This window comes from Chiloscyllium plagiosum, unplaced genomic scaffold, assembly GCF_037043375.1.
Source record: "Chiloscyllium plagiosum isolate Xiang-an unplaced genomic scaffold, Cpla_swu_hap1 HiC_scaffold_28, whole genome shotgun sequence".
NCBI lineage: Eukaryota > Metazoa > Chordata > Chondrichthyes > Orectolobiformes > Hemiscylliidae > Chiloscyllium > Chiloscyllium plagiosum.
Window position 1 is genome coordinate 48666389 of NW_028270166.1, and position 17923 is coordinate 48684311.

At 41.0% G+C, this 17923-nt stretch overlaps 1 protein-coding gene across 3 annotated transcripts in view; it reads left to right on the forward strand.

Moving 5' to 3' along the window:
* The window catches only part of safb (scaffold attachment factor B), a 70737-nt gene that overhangs the window by 39081 nt on the left and 13733 nt on the right, over positions 1-17923 (forward strand). For all 3 annotated transcript variants that reach the window (XM_043720811.2, XM_043720813.2, XM_043720812.2), the window contains 10 exons: positions 1686-1837; positions 2099-2187; positions 3752-3894; positions 6214-6370; positions 6667-6788; positions 6877-7032; positions 8597-8869; positions 13205-13238; positions 14470-14621; positions 16211-16326. In XM_043720811.2, coding sequence (XP_043576746.2) covers positions 1686-1837; positions 2099-2187; positions 3752-3894; positions 6214-6370; positions 6667-6788; positions 6877-7032; positions 8597-8869; positions 13205-13238; positions 14470-14621; positions 16211-16326 — 1394 coding nt within the window. The remainder of the gene's footprint in view (positions 1-1685; positions 1838-2098; positions 2188-3751; positions 3895-6213; positions 6371-6666; positions 6789-6876; positions 7033-8596; positions 8870-13204; positions 13239-14469; positions 14622-16210; positions 16327-17923) is intronic.

Here is a 17923-nt window from a genome sequence, read left to right on the forward strand (position 1 = left end):
GGAATAAATAGGTTCTTTTCAGAGTAGCAGGCGGTGACATTTGGGTTGCTGTAGGGCTCAGTGCTGGGACCTCAGCTGTTTTGGACAAAGGAATTGAATGCCATATCTCTAATTTTGCAGATTACACTAAACTGGGTGGCAGTGTGCGCTGAGAGGAGGCTGCAGGGTGACGTGGACAGATACTTAGCAAATTTAATATAATGTGGATAAATATGAGGCTATCCACTTTGGTCACAAAAACAGGAAGGCAGATCTGGTGGCAGTTTAGAAAAAAGTGAGGCGCAACGAGATCTGGGTGCATGGTGGAACAGTGCTGAAGTTTGGCATGTAGGTTCCACAGACAGTGAGGAAAGCTCACGGTGGGCAGCACGGTGGCACAGTGGTTAGCACTGCCGCCTCACAGCGTCAGAGACCCGGGTTCAATTCCCGCCTCAGGCAACTGTCTGTGTGGAGTTTGCACATTCTCCCCATGTCTGTGTGGGTTTCCCCCGGGTGCTCCGGTTTCCTCCCACAGTCCAAAAATGTGCAGGTTAGGTAAATTAGCCATGCTAAATTGCCCCTAGTGTTAGGTGAAGGGGTAAATGTAGGGGAATGGGTCTGAGTGGTTTGCTCTTCGAAGGGTCGGTGTAGACTTGTTGGGCCGAAGGGCTGTTTCCACACTAAGTAATCTAATCTAATAGCATGCTATCCTTCAGAACGAGAGGATTTTGAGTATTGAACTAAGGATGTCTTGCAGTTATACACTGCTTTGGTGAGGCCACAACTTGAGTATTAAGTGAAGTTTTTTGGTCTCCTCGTCTGAGGAAGGGCATTCTTCCTATTGACGGAGTTCAGCAAAGCTTAACTAGACTGATTCCTGCAGCAACAGAACTGGCGTCTGAAGAAAGACTGTATCGACTGGGCATATATTTCCTGGAATTTAGAAGAATGAGTAGGGAATATCACTGAAACGTATAAAATCCTGATGGGACTGGACAGGCTAGATGCGGGAATAATGTTCCCACTGTTGAGGAAATCCAGAACAATGGGTCACGTTCTAAGAATAAGGAGTAAGCCATTCAGAACTGTGATGAGGAAGAATTTCTTTACTCCATTGTGAACCTGTGGAATTCTCTCCCACAGGAAGCTGTTGGGGCCAGTTCATTGGGTATATTTAAAGTGGAGTTGGATGTGGCTGTTGTAGCTACAGGCATCAAGGAGTATGGGGAGAGGGTGGGCTGGGAGATTGAGATTGCATGATCAGCCATGGTCGTATTGATTGGTGGTGAAGGCTCGAAGGGGCAAATGGCCTATTCTGTCTATTTTCTATGTTTCTATAATCAGACTTGATTTAATTATGAAGGTATCCCTAGAATTTGCAAAACAAAAACAACTGGTTATTGAGCAGCACTAATAGCTCCATGAAACATGAATAATCATAACAACATGACATAAAGTGAGGCTGAATGACTGACCTGATGGTTTAATGCTGGGTGTGGAGTTGATTGGAGAAAGTCCCAATTCTCAAGTCTGATCATTTAACATCTTGGTATACACAGAAGTAAGCTGACAAGCATCAGCAAACAATGACTTAATGATTCTCTAAAATGTATTTGCTTTTGACACAATACCCTTGTTCAGTCTTCTATTTAATCCCACATAGATACCTCTTTAATATGCAATGTCAAATGTAATTTGTGCTTTAGGTCTATCAGTGGGAAAAAAGATGATAAAAGAGAGGATTCTAAGAAATTAGATGATAGGAAGAAAGATTCAAAGGACGAAAAGAGAGATGACAAAAAAGATTCAAAGTGTGAAAGGAAGGCTGGATCCTCACACACTGGTGGAAGCAGATCAGGTAAGGTGTTTCGTACCTATTAGAAAAGGATACAATGTTTTGATGAAACAAATGACAATGTTGGGTTCCTGTAAGCTTCTAGCATTGTGCTAATCCCACAGGCACACATTTTGTTGCATCAGTTCAGGCAAATGAGTTTGAACTCTAGCTTTTAAAAAACAGTCTAAGGTTGGCTTTTCACCTTTTTATTTTACATACTATTGTGGGATTACCTGTTGCTATTATTTCTTAAAATATGATTCGTTATCTTTACCTTTTCAGGAAGTCGAGGTTCAGAGAGAATAGTAGTTATGGATAAATCTAAGGGAGAGCCAGTCATCAGTGTGAAAACAAAATCCAAAGATGAAGTGGTAAGTACTCCAAATTCTTCCACTCAGTCAAGACAATCTGTCAGCTCAGTCAAGATGAATTTGTGTCTTTCCAAATGATTCCAGACAATGAAAAATATCTTATGAAAGAATTTTAAAGGAATTCTGTATTTATGGTGAGACATTTGTAATTTGACCGTGTTTGATACTGGCAAGTAATTGAGATGCAGCACAAAACCCTGTTCTGCCCTGCAATGTATTTAAATCAAATATTTTATACACTAGGTACAGTTTTGCTAACTGAATGACAACTACCTTGTGACCTCTGAGATTGCCAAGCAGCATTCTTAGTGTCAGGTGTGGAATTGTCATTTCCTTATGTTCTCGGATTATTAACTTTTCATTATTCTAAAATTATCAGTAGTTAACCGATTGCTAATGATCTGTCCCGATCAGTAATTCTTCGGAATATAAAATTGCACTGAGCTTTAGACTTCTATAAAGTTGTTTCCATAAACTACAGTGTGTATATACATGAATAAATTCAGTAACGTTCAAGCGGTTTATAATTGTGGTCTGAGCCGAGGCGAAGGTTGTGTGCGTTAATAAATAATATGTAATCTACTCTGTTCCATTTGGAGTTGTTGTAAATGCATGGCAGAGAATTTGTAATGAACTAGAGTGTAATCTCTTTATAGTAATTTCTATGCAAAATAGTTGTTGAAACTATTGTCTGGCCTCATTCTTGTATGTCAGTTTCACTGGGCGCAGCATATTACAATCAATCATAAAACCAGTATTACGCCCTGTATCTGCACTCTGTAATGTACTCATATGCAGATTGAAATCCATTTCCTTGGCAGATCTGTAATGCTACCTTATCTAACTGTTTTAGTAAGAAATTCGTTTTTTTCCTGCTGTGTTAGGATAGATGCAGCCATTTGGTGTTCTTGCAGAATCACTACTATCCTCCACCCTATAGGGCTTCTATAATCGTACTGTATCTCATTCTGTTTTTTTATACCTGTCAATTGATTGAGTCTAACTCACCTGTTTTAGTCAAGGATTCTCATTCCACTGTCAGTACACCTGATAACAGAACTCATTAATCTCACTTGGCTTTTGCGATCAGGAGAAAAGTTATGCAAGGATTGAGTTTGGACAGTTATTGAAATTCTAACTATCTTTCAGTGCATCCAGGGCATTGACCTATATGATCTAAATATTCTTCCTGATTTATAAAATCAAATTCCGGGCCCAGGTTTCTCACTATTTTGGCACTTTTAACATACTTAACTCCGCGACTCTCTTTTGTTTCTCCTCCTATAGCTTCAAATCATGAAGTCAGGTCGTCTTTTTTGATTGTTAAAGTTAACTCTGTAGTGCTGGTATTTACTGAGATGAGAAATAATGTATTTTTAATGTTTTGGTGCTGCAGTCACATCCTTTCCACTCTGTCCTGGAGGGAATGCTATGTGACAGTTTGAGTATGTTTAAGAAGTGGCTATATCTTGGGTTATTCTTACTATAGTGAAACAGACCCAAATTGTGTTCTGCAGTTTGAGCAATGTAGCATTAAAATTTAGATTTTCTTTGTTAAAATTAGACTGCGAAAAGTCAGGACAGCAAATCGGATAGCAAAGAAAAGGATAAGAAAGACATGCTCTCCTTCGATAAGATCAAAGAACAACGGGAACGTGAACGGCAAAGGCAGCGAGAGCGGGAGATTCGTGAGATAGAAAGGCGCAGGTGAGGCCAGTTTTATAACCCGTAACAAGCCCGAGTAGTAATTTGGGAAATTTCATTTCAGTTTTGTTCCTGCACCATTGCAAAATATACATTTGAATTATTTGCAATCTTTCAACTTTTTTAAATGAGGCCCAAGAATCGTTAACTCTGCCTGAAAGCTGAAATGCATGGCTTATGGATTTGTTTGGATCTGTTTGGTGATCCTCTCGGTGTAGTCCATGCTATATAAAATTACTGTGCTAAACCATTGACTGGTCTCGATCTACTGTGGGCTCGTTCACTGATGGGTTCAGTACATTATTTGCAATTTACGTATCCTCATGTAATATTTTTGAACATCTTATGTAAATTTTTCCTGAGCAAGTTTGTTTTGCAAAGGAAGAACATTTGGGTGATCCATGGGAAATAGTCACTCCAAATCTGTGAGGATTCTGTTCCTGAGAACCCCTGCAAATGATGAAATTTGAGAGTGCATAGCTCATTATAAGCGGGTTAAAAATTGCAGATATGCTGACCGTAAATTTAAGTTCAGAAATTTATTAAGGAGTTGTAAATTTGATATACAAGTAAGTAACTTGAGTGGTGACAATTCAAGTGAACAGAGCTTAATTGAGTTTTAAAGATGGTCTTTGTGAACATTAGCAGTATATTAATGTAATCTGGCATAGTATAAAACAGTTGTATAGTATTAAAATAGCTATAATCAAACTCCACTATTTGACAACCCTTGATCAATGTGTACGAATCTAACTAAACCATGAAAATCAGTTTATCTGGCTCACTGCAATTTGGTAACCAAAAGGAAGGCATACCTGGTTTTGTCACAGGAAAAGTGACAGAGGATGCAAAGTTAATTACTAAACTATTGCAGTTAAGCTTAAATGTATTTTATCCTGAATACATACTGATGAATAACCAAACAGTTTGACAAGTGAGGGAAAATAGACTCGTGAAGTTCTGTATTACTTGTCCGGACCACACAAGTGGATTGTGATGTTCTCTCAATTCTCTTGATTTTGCAAACCAGTCGGTAGTCTTAATTCACTGGCACATTGGTTGGACCTGGGGGTCTTTCATTTTCCTTTATTTTTCAGTGTCTCTGATTATAGTTTTCCTGTTGTTTCAATAGAGTGGGAGAGAACATTCAGCAGAAAGAGGGTTAGAGATGTTCTGCCATGCCTTTAGAGGCTTCTGTTTACATTTCAGTCATAGGATCTTTGTTAAACTGCAGCTAAACCAATCTAAAAGCTGTTGCAAAACTAGGGTCAACTTAATCCAAAATAGTTGGTGTCAATTTATCTCGACTCACTGTCCCCAAAAAAGCAACATTGTCTCATGTATGCCACTTGGCTTCCACTAGTCTTTTTTCCAAACTATAAGTGTCCTCTTGTGTTTCATTTTTGTTTTGGAAGAAATAATCTTTAGAGGTATAAATGGAATGCTTTCGTCCAGGGAACGGCTAATGTGTTGATGTAAATGGCAATAAAATATTCCACTTCAACCAGATCTATAGTGCAGATCACCAGAAGACTGCTGGACTTCTGTAAATTGGGATATTTGAATAGTACCTTTTTAATATCAAAGTCAGAAATAGTGCCGAGGAAAAGCAGATCAAACAGCAAATTGCAAGCAAGGGGACTCAGTAGAGCATTGAGAATCTGGCATTGAGTGTTAAGTTGACCAAATCCATAAATAACTCAGTGAGGGAGGTGAATATTTTTAATTTTGTGCATCCTGAATTTCGGAATCATTAAGCACGGCAAATGAGCAAGATATCACATAAACGTGATGTAAGTTTTATGTAGGTTTGAATGAATGAGAGCACTTGATAAGATCATGGGTAGTTTTGAATCTAGGTGTGACAGGTGAAGATGATAATTTCAGCAGAGGCACACACTGTTTTGAAGGTAAACGTAGGGTGTCTTTGTGTTGTAATATGAGATTTGAAACCCCTCCAGATCACGTCATGCTCAGATTGTGCATTGGTTTGTGGTGAGTTTCTTGTTAGTGATACAATCTTGAGGAAATTCTGCTGAGTTTTTCCTCAAGCTGCAATCGGTGAAAGATAGGAAAGCACAATTTGTGCTTTCTCCTGTTAGATTGTTAGCAGTTTTGATATAATTGAAAAAGAGTCATTTGCACTATTAAAGATGATTGTAGTAATGAATGTGGTCAGCTCTTTCTGCTTTCTTTGTTTATGAGGAGATTTGCGTTGAAAGCGCATCTTGAGAAATCATTTTTATGGTAAATGGTGCTTTTATTTCGACAACCGGTGTTGACTTGTTTCTGTAGTTAACTGATAATATTTCCCTCTAACAGAGAGCGAGAGAAATGGGAGAGGGAGCGTATGCGAGAGCGTGAAGAACGTGAGATGCTCCAGCGGGAAAGGGAGCGGCTTGAAATTGAAAGGAAGCGACTTGAGAGGGAGCGGCTAGAACGTGAAAGGCTAGAACGGGAGAGAATCAGAATAGAGCAGGTACGACAGTGGCACAAGAAGAATACAAGTAGTCAGTTGAATTATCAATATGACTAAAAAATGAAGATGCACTTTAGCTACTTTTGATTCAGAGGTAGAGGAAATCATTTAATTATATTTTATAGGTATTTTCAAAATAATGTCTAGCACCTGATACTTTAGTGTAAAAATAGTAGGATATATAGGATGCATAAGTTCAAATAGAGATGATGATTAGATTGAAGACACAAAGCTTTTTTTTAATTATTGATTCAGTGTTGTCCATTGTATGGTCCTAAACACTCCTCTTTACACAGGAGAGGAGGCGAGAGCAGGAGAGAATTAATAGGGAGAAAGAAGAACTCCGACGTCAGCAGGAGCAAATGCGTTATGAGCATGAGCGCCGTGGTGGTATTAAAAGACCTTATGATGCTGATAGGTAAGTATTTAATCTCTAATTCAGTTCACCCCTCAGTGTCTAGTACATATTGTATGTACTCCTAAAAATTGTTTTAATCTTCATCTAGACGGGATGATCAGTACTGGCCTGATCAGAAACGTATGGCCCTTGACAGTGACAGCAGGTACAGCAGTCATGGAGCAGACTTTGGCCGTCCAGATAGGTTCAATGATTTTGATCACAGGGATAGAGGTCGGGGATTTCCGGATATGCAGGTGGACAGGTGAGTTACAACCAGGAGTAGATGAGATGATGCATGTTAGAATGATGATACTGGGCTAATTACAATCAAATGTTATTTGCACTTGAAACACCTTTGATTTAAGGGCACTTAAAGCATTGGTTGTTATTTACCTTTGCAATTTGAGAGTCCTGTATGCACTGCAATGGTATTAAATTTGTGATTTTTACTAATACGACACTTGATGGAACCAAAACTAACCACAAGGTTGGAGCCAATGTAAATAAAACTCTGTCTATTCCATAATGCAGATTTTGGTTTCATATATTTCCAGTTCATGATTAAAAATTTGAAAATTCAAATTGTTTTGCTCCCAATGTTTTTAAACAGTTTCATTTAAAATGGTTCTTCAGCTAAAAATATATTTTGAGTATAAGTCTGAATTTTGATTGTGTCTTCCTGAAAGTTACTAGTCCCAAGTACAGAGGAATCTAGGTTATCCGAACGAGATGGATGGGCACTATTTTGTTCGGTTAAGCAATTAAATGCCTTTCCTCTGGGGCTTGGAGTTTTTTTTTAAGTCCACTCTCTGTTCAGGAGACAAGGTACCTGCGCACTGCATGCGAGCCCCCATCAGGCCGCCCCCCACCGCACCCATCCCCGTCCAACATCGCGCGCCCCCTCCCCCTCTCCGGGGCAGCTGGACTGGACACCAACAGCAAGGCTGCTGCTACTCCCGCCTTTTGGGGGGTGAGTCTCCAAATAGTGCACACACACCCACACACATACCTTTTTACTGCAACTTTTTGACAGGGGGATTTAGAGTACAAACCTGTGTAAAACTCCCGGGAAAGTGTGGGGGGAGAGAGAGGGTGGAAAATCAGCCATTTGGAGATAGTGCCTGCTTAATCACTAACAAAGACGCGATCAGTGTTGGAAACACGTCCTTGATGTAACGTTTCTCTCGGGACCTTGAGGTCTCCTTCGGATAATCTGATATGCGGATAATTGATATTTGGATAATCGCAGTTCTTCTGTGTTATTTGTGGGAAACTCAATTTGTAGCTTATCATAACGTTGTTACAATTGCCTAGGATATCGAAAGTATATAATTTTGTTTCTACAAATGGCCACCTGATGACATTAATTTATAAATTGCTTGAATTTAAAATTTAGAAGTTGAGAGAAGTAACATTTTACATTTCATTTCCTATTTTATGTCAGACTCTAAGATCTGATATGGGGCAAGCTAAAAAGCTTGAATGTTCTGCTCTATATCCCCTAAAATTGGGAATTACCAGTGGCTGTTCTTCATTTTCTTCTTCAGCCAGCTTTGCTCAATTCATCAGTTGATAAAATATTTTGATTACATCTGAGGTGAAGTGACTGCCAGCCATTCTTTTTACTTCCAGTTTTTTTTAATGCAACCAGCACAATTTGGAGACAATTGTCTTACTGGAATACTTTATGGTCTGGGTATTCCATGGACTGTCTTAAAAAACTAATTCAGATTTGTTCTTATTACGTTGTGTTTTTACTGGCCGTCATTAATTTTTTCATGAGTGAAAGTGATTTTGGCCATATTGTTAACTTATCTCTTAACTAGGCGAATGGATCGGTTTGACCGCAGAGATAGTGGTCCACCGCGTCGGGATGAAGGTCCATTTGGAGGAAGGTTTGATAAAAGGCTTGAAGGATTCCATGACAGGCGAGGTGGTAGTCGGGGCCGTGATATGGTCATGAAATCTGGTAGAGACCACGATAGACACCTTGATCATGGTTCCCATCGCAACCACAGTCCTCGACGTGAATCTCCACGAAGAGGGCCACCTCGTGGCAACTGGAAGCCTGATCGGATGCCGGACAGGCGTGATTCTGGGTAAGATTTGAATTGTTAAAGTTGAAAAGATCTCTGAATATCATATTCCTACAGACGCAGGGATTAATTGTCTGAGAGGAAGCATTAAGAGTATATAGAGATGTGATTTGGGTCTGTGAGTTTATTTTGATTGTGGCTGTATAGTTTTAGGCAGTAATTTGGCAATGATCCCATTTTTAGTGCATTTCCTTGTTTTGAAGGGTGTTAGTAATTGTTACAGTGAATCATTAGGTTGACTGGTCTAGCAGATCTAGTGACAAATGCTAGTGCCTAAAGGCCAATAAGTCTCCTCACAGGATGCATCCTTAGGCGTTAAAACAAGCCGCTATGAAGATAGAAATATACAATCCGCCAACTGCCATTGAGCCTGTACTGACCCTGCAAAGAGCTGCACACCCAGATCCTCACCCTATCCCTGTAACCACGCATTTACCATAGCTCATCCCTGGACACTTTGGGACAACTTGGCATAATTTGGACTGAAGGAAGAAAATAGGGCATCCAGCAGAAACCTATGCAGGCACAGGGTGAACATGCAAACTCCATACTGAGAGTCACCCAATGCTAGAATTAGCTGGCGCTGAGAAGACAGCCGTGCTACCCACTGTGTCACTATGCTGCTCAAGTGGGTGATGGACGTTCTGATAGTAATCTTCCAAAAGTCATTAGATTCTGGAAAATTCCAGAAGGATTGGAAAACTACCAGTGTTATACCTTTTATTTAGAAAGAAAAGGAGGTGTAACAATGATAACTATAGGCCAGTTAGTTTAACGTCTGTTGGAAATTATTAGCATCGATTATAAATGTAATAGGAAAGCTTTTGGAAATGAGTCTAATCAAGCAGAGTGAGCATAGTTTCACGAAGGGGAATGTTTTGAAGTGGTATCGAGAAGGATAGATTAATAGGAAGCAATGGTGGTAATGTATTTGGGTTTTCAGAATGCAGTGATAAGTCTTCACACAATTTTGCAGAAGTTAAAACCCATGGTGTTGGAGGAATGAAATTAGCATGAATAGAGGATTAACTAAGAGAATTGGGGTAGGTGGAGCAGATTTAAGGTGGCAACATGTAATTAGATTAGATTCCCTACAATATGGAAACAGGCCCTTCGACATATCAAGCCTACACCGACCCTCTGAAGAGTAACCCACCCAGACCCCTACCCTATATTTACCCTGACTAAGCCACCTAACACTATGGGCAATTTAGCACAGCCAAATCACCTGACCTGCACATCTTTGGACTATGGGAGGAAACCGGAGCACCCGGAAGAAACCCACGCAGACACTGGGGGAACGTGCAAATTCCATGCAGAGAGTTGTCACTAGTGGAGTGCCACAGTGCTGGGGCCACAGATGTTTACAATATATGGGGTGGCTCAGTGGTTAGCACTGCTGTCTCACAGGGCCAGGGACCCGGGTTTGATTCCAGCCTAAGGCGACTGTTTGGAGTTTGCACATCTCCCGTGTCTGTGTGGGTTTCCTCTGGGTGTTCCAGTTTCCTCCCACAGTCCAATGATGTGCAAGTTAAATGAATTGGCCATGCTAAATTGTCCATGGTGATCAGGGATGTGTAGGTTAGGTGCATTAGTCAGGAGAAATGTAGAGTAGTAGGGGAATGGGTCTGAGTGGGATGCTCTTAGGCCTATCGGTATGGTCTTGTTGGGCCAAATAGCCTGTTTCCACACTGTAGAGATTCTATAAAATATATGGTGAGACTTGCTGTGAAGTGCTATACTGAAGTTTGTGGTTGGCATAGAAGTAGGTAGGAAGGCAAGTAGTGAGACTGACAAAGACAGCCAGCAGAGGATATAGACAGGTGAGGCAAGTGGCCAGAACTTGGCAGACGGAATATAATATAGGAAGGTGTGAGAACCAGAGGAGCAGAAAACTATCTAAATGGAGAAAAACTGCAGAAAGCTACAGGTCAAGGGATTTGGGAGTCCACATGTGTAAATTTCAGCAAGCTCTGGGCAATAGTTGCCCTTTATTTCAAAGGAAATGGAGTATAAAAGTGGGAATCAACGTTGTTGAAGGTTTCGGATTTGTAATTTGTACTAGGCATCCTTTTCGGATACACACCAACCTTAGCGTAAATCGCATCATCCGCCAACCTTTCCGCCACCTACAAGTGGACCCCACCACCAGGGATATAATTCTCTTCCCACCACTTTCCGCAAAGACCGTTCCCTCCGCGACTGCTTGGTCAGGTCCACCTTCCCCTGCCACTGCAGGAATTGGAAAACCTGCACCCACACCTCTCCCTCCTTACCTCCTTCTAGGGCCCCAAAGGAGCCTTCCATATCTATCAAAGTTTCACCTGCACTTCCACATGTGTCATTTATTTTATCTGTTGCTCCCGATGTGGTCTCCTTTACATTGGGGAGACTAGATGCCTCCTTGCAGAGCGATTTAGAGAACATTGCCAGGACACCAGCACCAATCAACCCCACCACCCTGTGGCCGAACATTTTAACTCCCCCTTCCATGCTGCCGAGGACATGCAGGGCTTGGGCAGCCTCCATCACCACTCTCTCTCCAACCGACGCCTGGTGGAAGAATACCTTATTTTCCACCTCGGGACTCTTCAACCCCATAGCATCAATGTGGACTTCACCAATTTCCTCATTTCCTCATTTCCTCTCCCCCCACCTTACCCCAGTTCCAACCTTCTAGCTCAGCACCGCCCTCATGACCTGTCCCATCTGTCAGTCTTGCTTCCCACCCATCCGCCCCAAGTTCCTCTCCGACCTATCACCTTTACTCCCACCTCCATCCACCTATTGCATTCTTAGCTACCTTCTTCCCAGCCCCATCCCCCTCCCATTTATCTCTCCACCCCCGAGGCTCCCAGCCTCATTTCTGATGAAGGGCTCCGGCCCGAAATGTCGATTTTCCTGCTCCTTGGATGCTGCCTGACCTGTGCTTTTTCAGCACACTCTACTTTTGTGTCTTGTGGAATTCATTTCTGAGCATAGTTTCTGATTTGCTTTTTTAGCTGGAATACGTTTTCCTACAGTGAATTGCTTCTATACCATTTGCAAGTTCTAAAGTAATCCCTTCATGCATGAGCATAGCAGGAATCTATACAGGATTTATCTAGATGCTTCAGATGGCACTGAAAATGAATGAATTGAAATATGTGTTGCAAGACAAACCCAATTTTGATAATAAGATGTTAAACAGTGTGCAAGGAGAGTGAGGTATATGGTATCAAAACGTTATCACAGTTAACTGTCAGAATGAAGTGAAATATTTAAATTATTTTGGGATTTAAAGTGTCAAGGAGGCATAGAGCTGTACACAGAAACAGACGTTTCGGTCCAACTCATCCATGTGGACCAGATATACCAAATAAATCTAGTCCGATTTGCCAGCATTTGGCCCATATCCCTGTAAACCCTTCCTATTCATATACCCATCCAGATGCCTTTTTAAATGATTGTAATTGTACCAGCTTTCTCAACTTGCTTTGGCGCCTCATTCCATACACATACTGCCCTCTGCATGAAAATGTTGCTCCTTAAGTCCCTTTTAAGTCTTTCCCCTCTGTCCTTAAGCTTATATCCTCTAGTTTTGTTTATTCACTCTATGCATGCCCCTCAGGGTTTTAAAGACCTCTGTCGGTCACCCATGAGCCACTGATGCTGTAGAGCAAATAGTCCCAGCCTATTCACTCTCTCCTTATAGGTCAAACCCTCCAACCTTGACACCATTCTTGTAAATCTTTTCTGAGCCCTTTCAAATTTAACAGCGTATCTCCAATAGAAGGGAGACCAAAACTGCACATGGTATTCCAAAAGTGGCCTAACTGGTGTCCTGCAGAGAGACAATCTGACCTTCCAGCTCCTGTACTCCATGCACTGACCAGTAAAGGCAAGCATACCAAATGCTGCCTTCACTATCCTGTCCATCTTTCAGGGAACTCTGAACCTGCACTCCAAGGTCTCTTTGTTCAGTAACTCTCCCCAGGACATTACCATTATGTGCATGTCTGATTTGCCTTCTTAAAGTGCAGCACCTCACATATATCGAAATTGCACTCTATCTGCTCTTTGGCCCATCTGATCAAGATCCTGTTGTACTCCTGCAATAACCTTCTTTGCTGTTCACGACACCTCCAATTTTGATGTCATCTGTTAAATTACTAACTATACCTCTTATGTTCACATCCAAGTCATTTATATAAATGATGAAAAGCAATGAACCCAGAACCAATCCTTGTGGCACACTGCTGGCCACAGGCCTCCAGTCTGTCAGTGTGTACAGTTTGTTTCTAGCTGTGGCAGTTTGAATACCTGTATTAATTTGGTTGTGTTTTGTTTCTTTCTCAGTTCTCGTGGCGGAGTCGGTGATAGAGATGGCCAGGTAACAGATTTCACTTTAACATTTATTAATTCTATATAGCTTTTGGAAGCTATCGTATTAGTACTTCTACATCTTAAATCAGGATTGTCTTCTTTGCAACATGGATTTGGGTGAAAGCAACTTTAATTCCTTAATTTTTGATCATAAATTGGGAATATATGAAACCAAGATCTACCTAATGGGAAAAGTGGGGTTTCACTTCCATTGGACGTCAGCTACAAAGAAGGCAGTCTGTTACTGAATAACATGGGAGGGTGGAATGATCAGATTTGAGTACTTTTGTTGAAACCACTGTAACTAATATGTGTACGACATTGAGACTGGGTAGCTCGCATGTTGCAACCCTGCCCTGTGTTGGTCGTTAACAACTCCTGAAGGCTGATGTCAAAGGTAATGAAAGACATCAGACTTGGAGCAGAGATAATGAAAGGAAGACCTAAAGGTCAGTTTTGGAAATGTTATGGAGGCACATAAAACAACTCTCCAGAACAAACTGATGTAACTGTTGACTGTGGTATGGCATTTATTTTGCAATAGCAATGAGGGTGGTGACCACACATTGCACATGTATGATGATTTCGAGATGCCAGTGTTGGACTGGGGTGTACAAAGTTAAAAATCTCACAAGCCTTCTGAGCTGATGAAGGAGCAGCACTCTGAAAGCTAGCTTGCTTCCAATTAAACCAGTTGGACGATAACCTGTTGTTGTGATTTTTAACACATTTATGATGTTCGTGACAAACTAGTTCCTGAAACTTTTGAGCTTTCAGTTGTCTGACTATCTAATGATTATTCTCAATGGGGAAATAGGAGTTTAGGGATTATAAGCAGAGTTTTTTCTGCCTAGATGGTACTGAATGTTCTTGTGATTCTTTTTATGTTGTATTAAGTTGTATACAAGGTCCAGATTGAGCACTAACCATTCTGATAGTGGTGAAAAGGGAAGTTGGCATCACATTATTGTGAAGCTACCAGTGTTACTTGTCCAAGTCTCATGACCAAGCTTGTCCAATGGACAGGTAACATTGGACAGGTAACATTGGACAGGTAACATTGGACAGGTAACATTGGACAGGTAACATTGGACAGGTAACATTGGACAGGTAACATTGCTTCATTACTCCAATATGGAAACATGATATTAATTTGAAAAGGTGTTCAAATATTAAAGCATATTCAACTTACATTGTTTCTTTGAACAAACTGAAATATTTGTATTATGTGCATTCAGCATTATCCTGATGGAAGGCATGGAGGACCAGAACGCCACAACCGTGATTCAGGATCACAGCGTGAGGGTTGGGGCGGATCTGCTGGTGGCTATGGGCCAGACATGAAACGTGTAGGAGATAACAGAGGAGGAATTATGCCTCGCCAATCAAGGTAAGTATTCAAAATGAGGGAATGGGTTGAATATGAGTTGGAAGAAAGATGGGCTGAAATAAGATAAGGGTAGTGAAAATTATGAGGGTATGAAGGTGGGGCAATTTGTCAAGGACAATAGTATTTTTGGATATATGGAGCTAAGATAGGCAGAGAGGTTAGCGGATATAGAGTTTTCATACTGAACATTGGAGGAATTGGGAATTTGTGGAGTAGCTCATTTGTTTGGAGGTGACCATGTTTTATTGATGAGGATTTCAGCTGAAGTAGACAAAAGAAACGTAGGAGCAACTGTTCTGTTAAAGCTGCTGTACTAGTAATTTAAGTTGACAAGTTTAGATCAGCTCCATTCACTAACTGTTTTTAATACCCATACCCCTCAAAAATAGGTGATTGCTTGATATTATCTCTAAACTATTAATTCGGAGACCCGGGTAATCCTGTGGGGACAGTGGGTTCGAATCTTTGCCATGGCAGGTGGTGGAATTTGAATTTAATAAACATCTAAAAATAAGAGTTTAATATTAACCATGAAACCATTGCGGCTGAGGAGAAAACCCCTCTCGTTCGTTAATGCCCTTTCGAAAGGAAACTGATATCCTTAACTCATCTGGACTACATGTGACTCTAGATCCACAGCAGTGTGGTTGACAAACAGCCCTCTAGGCAATTAGGAATGAGCAATAAATGATGTTCCAACCAGTAACAGTCGCATCCTGTGAATGAATAACTCGTGGAGGAAGATGAAACATATTGTAACAGTATAGGATGTTTGGCAGGACCGAAACTCTGTAGTCTTGTCTCTCCAGTATTCACTTCAAGGCAATTTCTGTTGTAGATTTGAAAAGAGACTGTAGCACTGGGATATTATGCACATTGGAACTAGTCTTGTAAATAGCTGATGGACAATGTAAATAATGAAGTAACTAACTGAAAATAATGAAGTTTAGGAAGGGCTCACAAAACCATGGCTGAGGATGTTTGGATGGCCATGGTGGCAGGAATTCACATTATTGCTGTTTTATTGGCTTACTGAGTCAGATGAAACTGTAACCATGTGACTGCATGTCCCACAGAATGATTAAGTAGAGGGATAGCACTGTAAATGAGGCAGGTAATAATGTTTCACAGAGATACCCAATAGTACTTGTTTTAGGGATTGGTGAAAACTTAGAGAGTTGGAAGAGAGGTAAATGGCCAATCATGTTTAAGACACTTGAAGAGCATGAGGTTTGGAAATGGGACCATTGAAGAACTAAGACTGAAGATAGACCTCTTTGCCATTGTGATACTGGTGATGTCCTTCTGTAATATTAGAAAGCACCTCACCACAGCTACTGAGAGGGCAACGCGGTGCATATAGCTGAGAGCTGGTTTTGCAGAAACCATTGGGATGGGGAAGCTCCGTTTCAAACCCAAATTCCAGTACCACCTTCCCCTCACTGCTAACTTGCTGACATGCTGCAGACCAATCCTGCACATGCACAGGGCCAAATAATGGTATAATGTATAATCTTCCCATAACTCCCTTTGATGTATCTTTACGTGTTGGGCAATTGCACTACAAGGTATTATTTGTTCTTATGCAGAGATGGCAGAGATTGGAGCAATGACCATGGACGGAAGATGGAAGGTCATCCAGAGCGTTCTTGGCAGGGTAACCTTGAAGGAGGAATGATGGGAAGAGATCATGATCGTTGGCAAGGTAATCTGTTAGTAGAGAGGTTTGTAATGAAAAGAAGTCGGTGTTGTTTAAAATTCCACTTGTGATTGAATCATCCAATCAGCCTTGAGCTGTGATAAGAATTAGCAATTACCTTTATAAATGCATTTAGAATAAATTAAATATTTCATCCATAATTAAATATTGACAGCCAAATAACTGCAAGGTGCTGGCTTATAATTTAACATTTGAGCCAGTTAATTCAGGTCACATGGACCAAACATGGTTTATTTTATGAAATAATATTGCAACAGGGCCAGTTCTGTACAGAGTTATGCATTTTAATGGGAATGTTTTTCAGCTTTGGTCAGAATTTAAATTCATTCAACCAATGTTTTAGGTTTCTGCAAGATATTCCTGTTTCAGTTAACTGAAACAGCTTGTTTCTTTTGAGTTATTTTCATCTAAAATTAATCATATTTGTTTCAGAATATTTTGCATTTGGTAGATACTAAACGGGTTTTCTGCATTACGTTTACTGTGGAAAAGCACATGGAGACATAGAATATGGGGAAATAGTTGGTGGCATCTTGAAAAATGTCCATATCGTAGAGGAAGAGATGCTTCATGCTTTAAAATGCATTAAAGGGAATAAATCCCCAGGAACTAATCAAGTTTTAGATTACTTACAATGTGGAAACAGGCTCTTCGGCCCAACAAGTCCACACCGACCCACTGAAGCGCAACCCACCCATACCCCTTCACCTAACACTACGGGCAATTTAGCATGGCCAATTCACCTAACCTGCACATCTTTGGACTGTGGGAGGAAACCGGAGCACCCGGAGGGAACCCACACAGACACGGGGAGAATGTGCAAACTCCACACAGTCAGTTGCCTGAGGAGGGAATTGAACCCGGGTCTCTGGCGCTGTGAGGCAGCAGTGCTAACCATCGTGCCGCCCACAAAAGTGTACCCTAGAACTCTGCAGGATGCTAAGGAAGTGATTGCTGGACCTCTTGCTTGGAGATTGGCTAACATAGCATTACTATGTAAGAAAGGTGGTAAGGGAAAACCAGGAACTGTAGACCAGGTGAGCCTGACATTGGTGGTGGGTAAGTTGTTGGAGGGAATCCTGAGGGATAGAATTTACGTGTATTTGGAAAAGCAAGAACTGATTAGGGATAGTCAACGTGGCTTTGTACATAGGAAATCATGTCTCATGAACTTGATTGAGGTTTTTGAAGTATTGAAGAGGATTGATGAGGGCAGACAGTGGATGTGATCTACGTGGACTTTAGTGAGAGGTTCAACAAGGTTCCTCATGGTAGGCTAGTTAACAAGGTTAGATTTCATGAAATGCAGGGAGATCTAGCTATTTGGATACAGAACTGGCTCAAAGGTAGAAGGCAGAGGGTGGTGGAGGGTTGCTTTTCAGACTGGAAACCTGTGACCAGTGGAGTGCCATAAGGATTGGTGCTGGGTCCACTACATTTTGTAATTTATATAAATGATTTGCATATGAACATAAGAGATATAGTTAGTAAGTGTTCAAAGTTTGTGCGAAGATTTGTAGCTCGGGTGCTCGTTGTTGTGGTTCTGTTCGCCGAGCTGGAAGTTTTTGTTGCAAACGTTTCG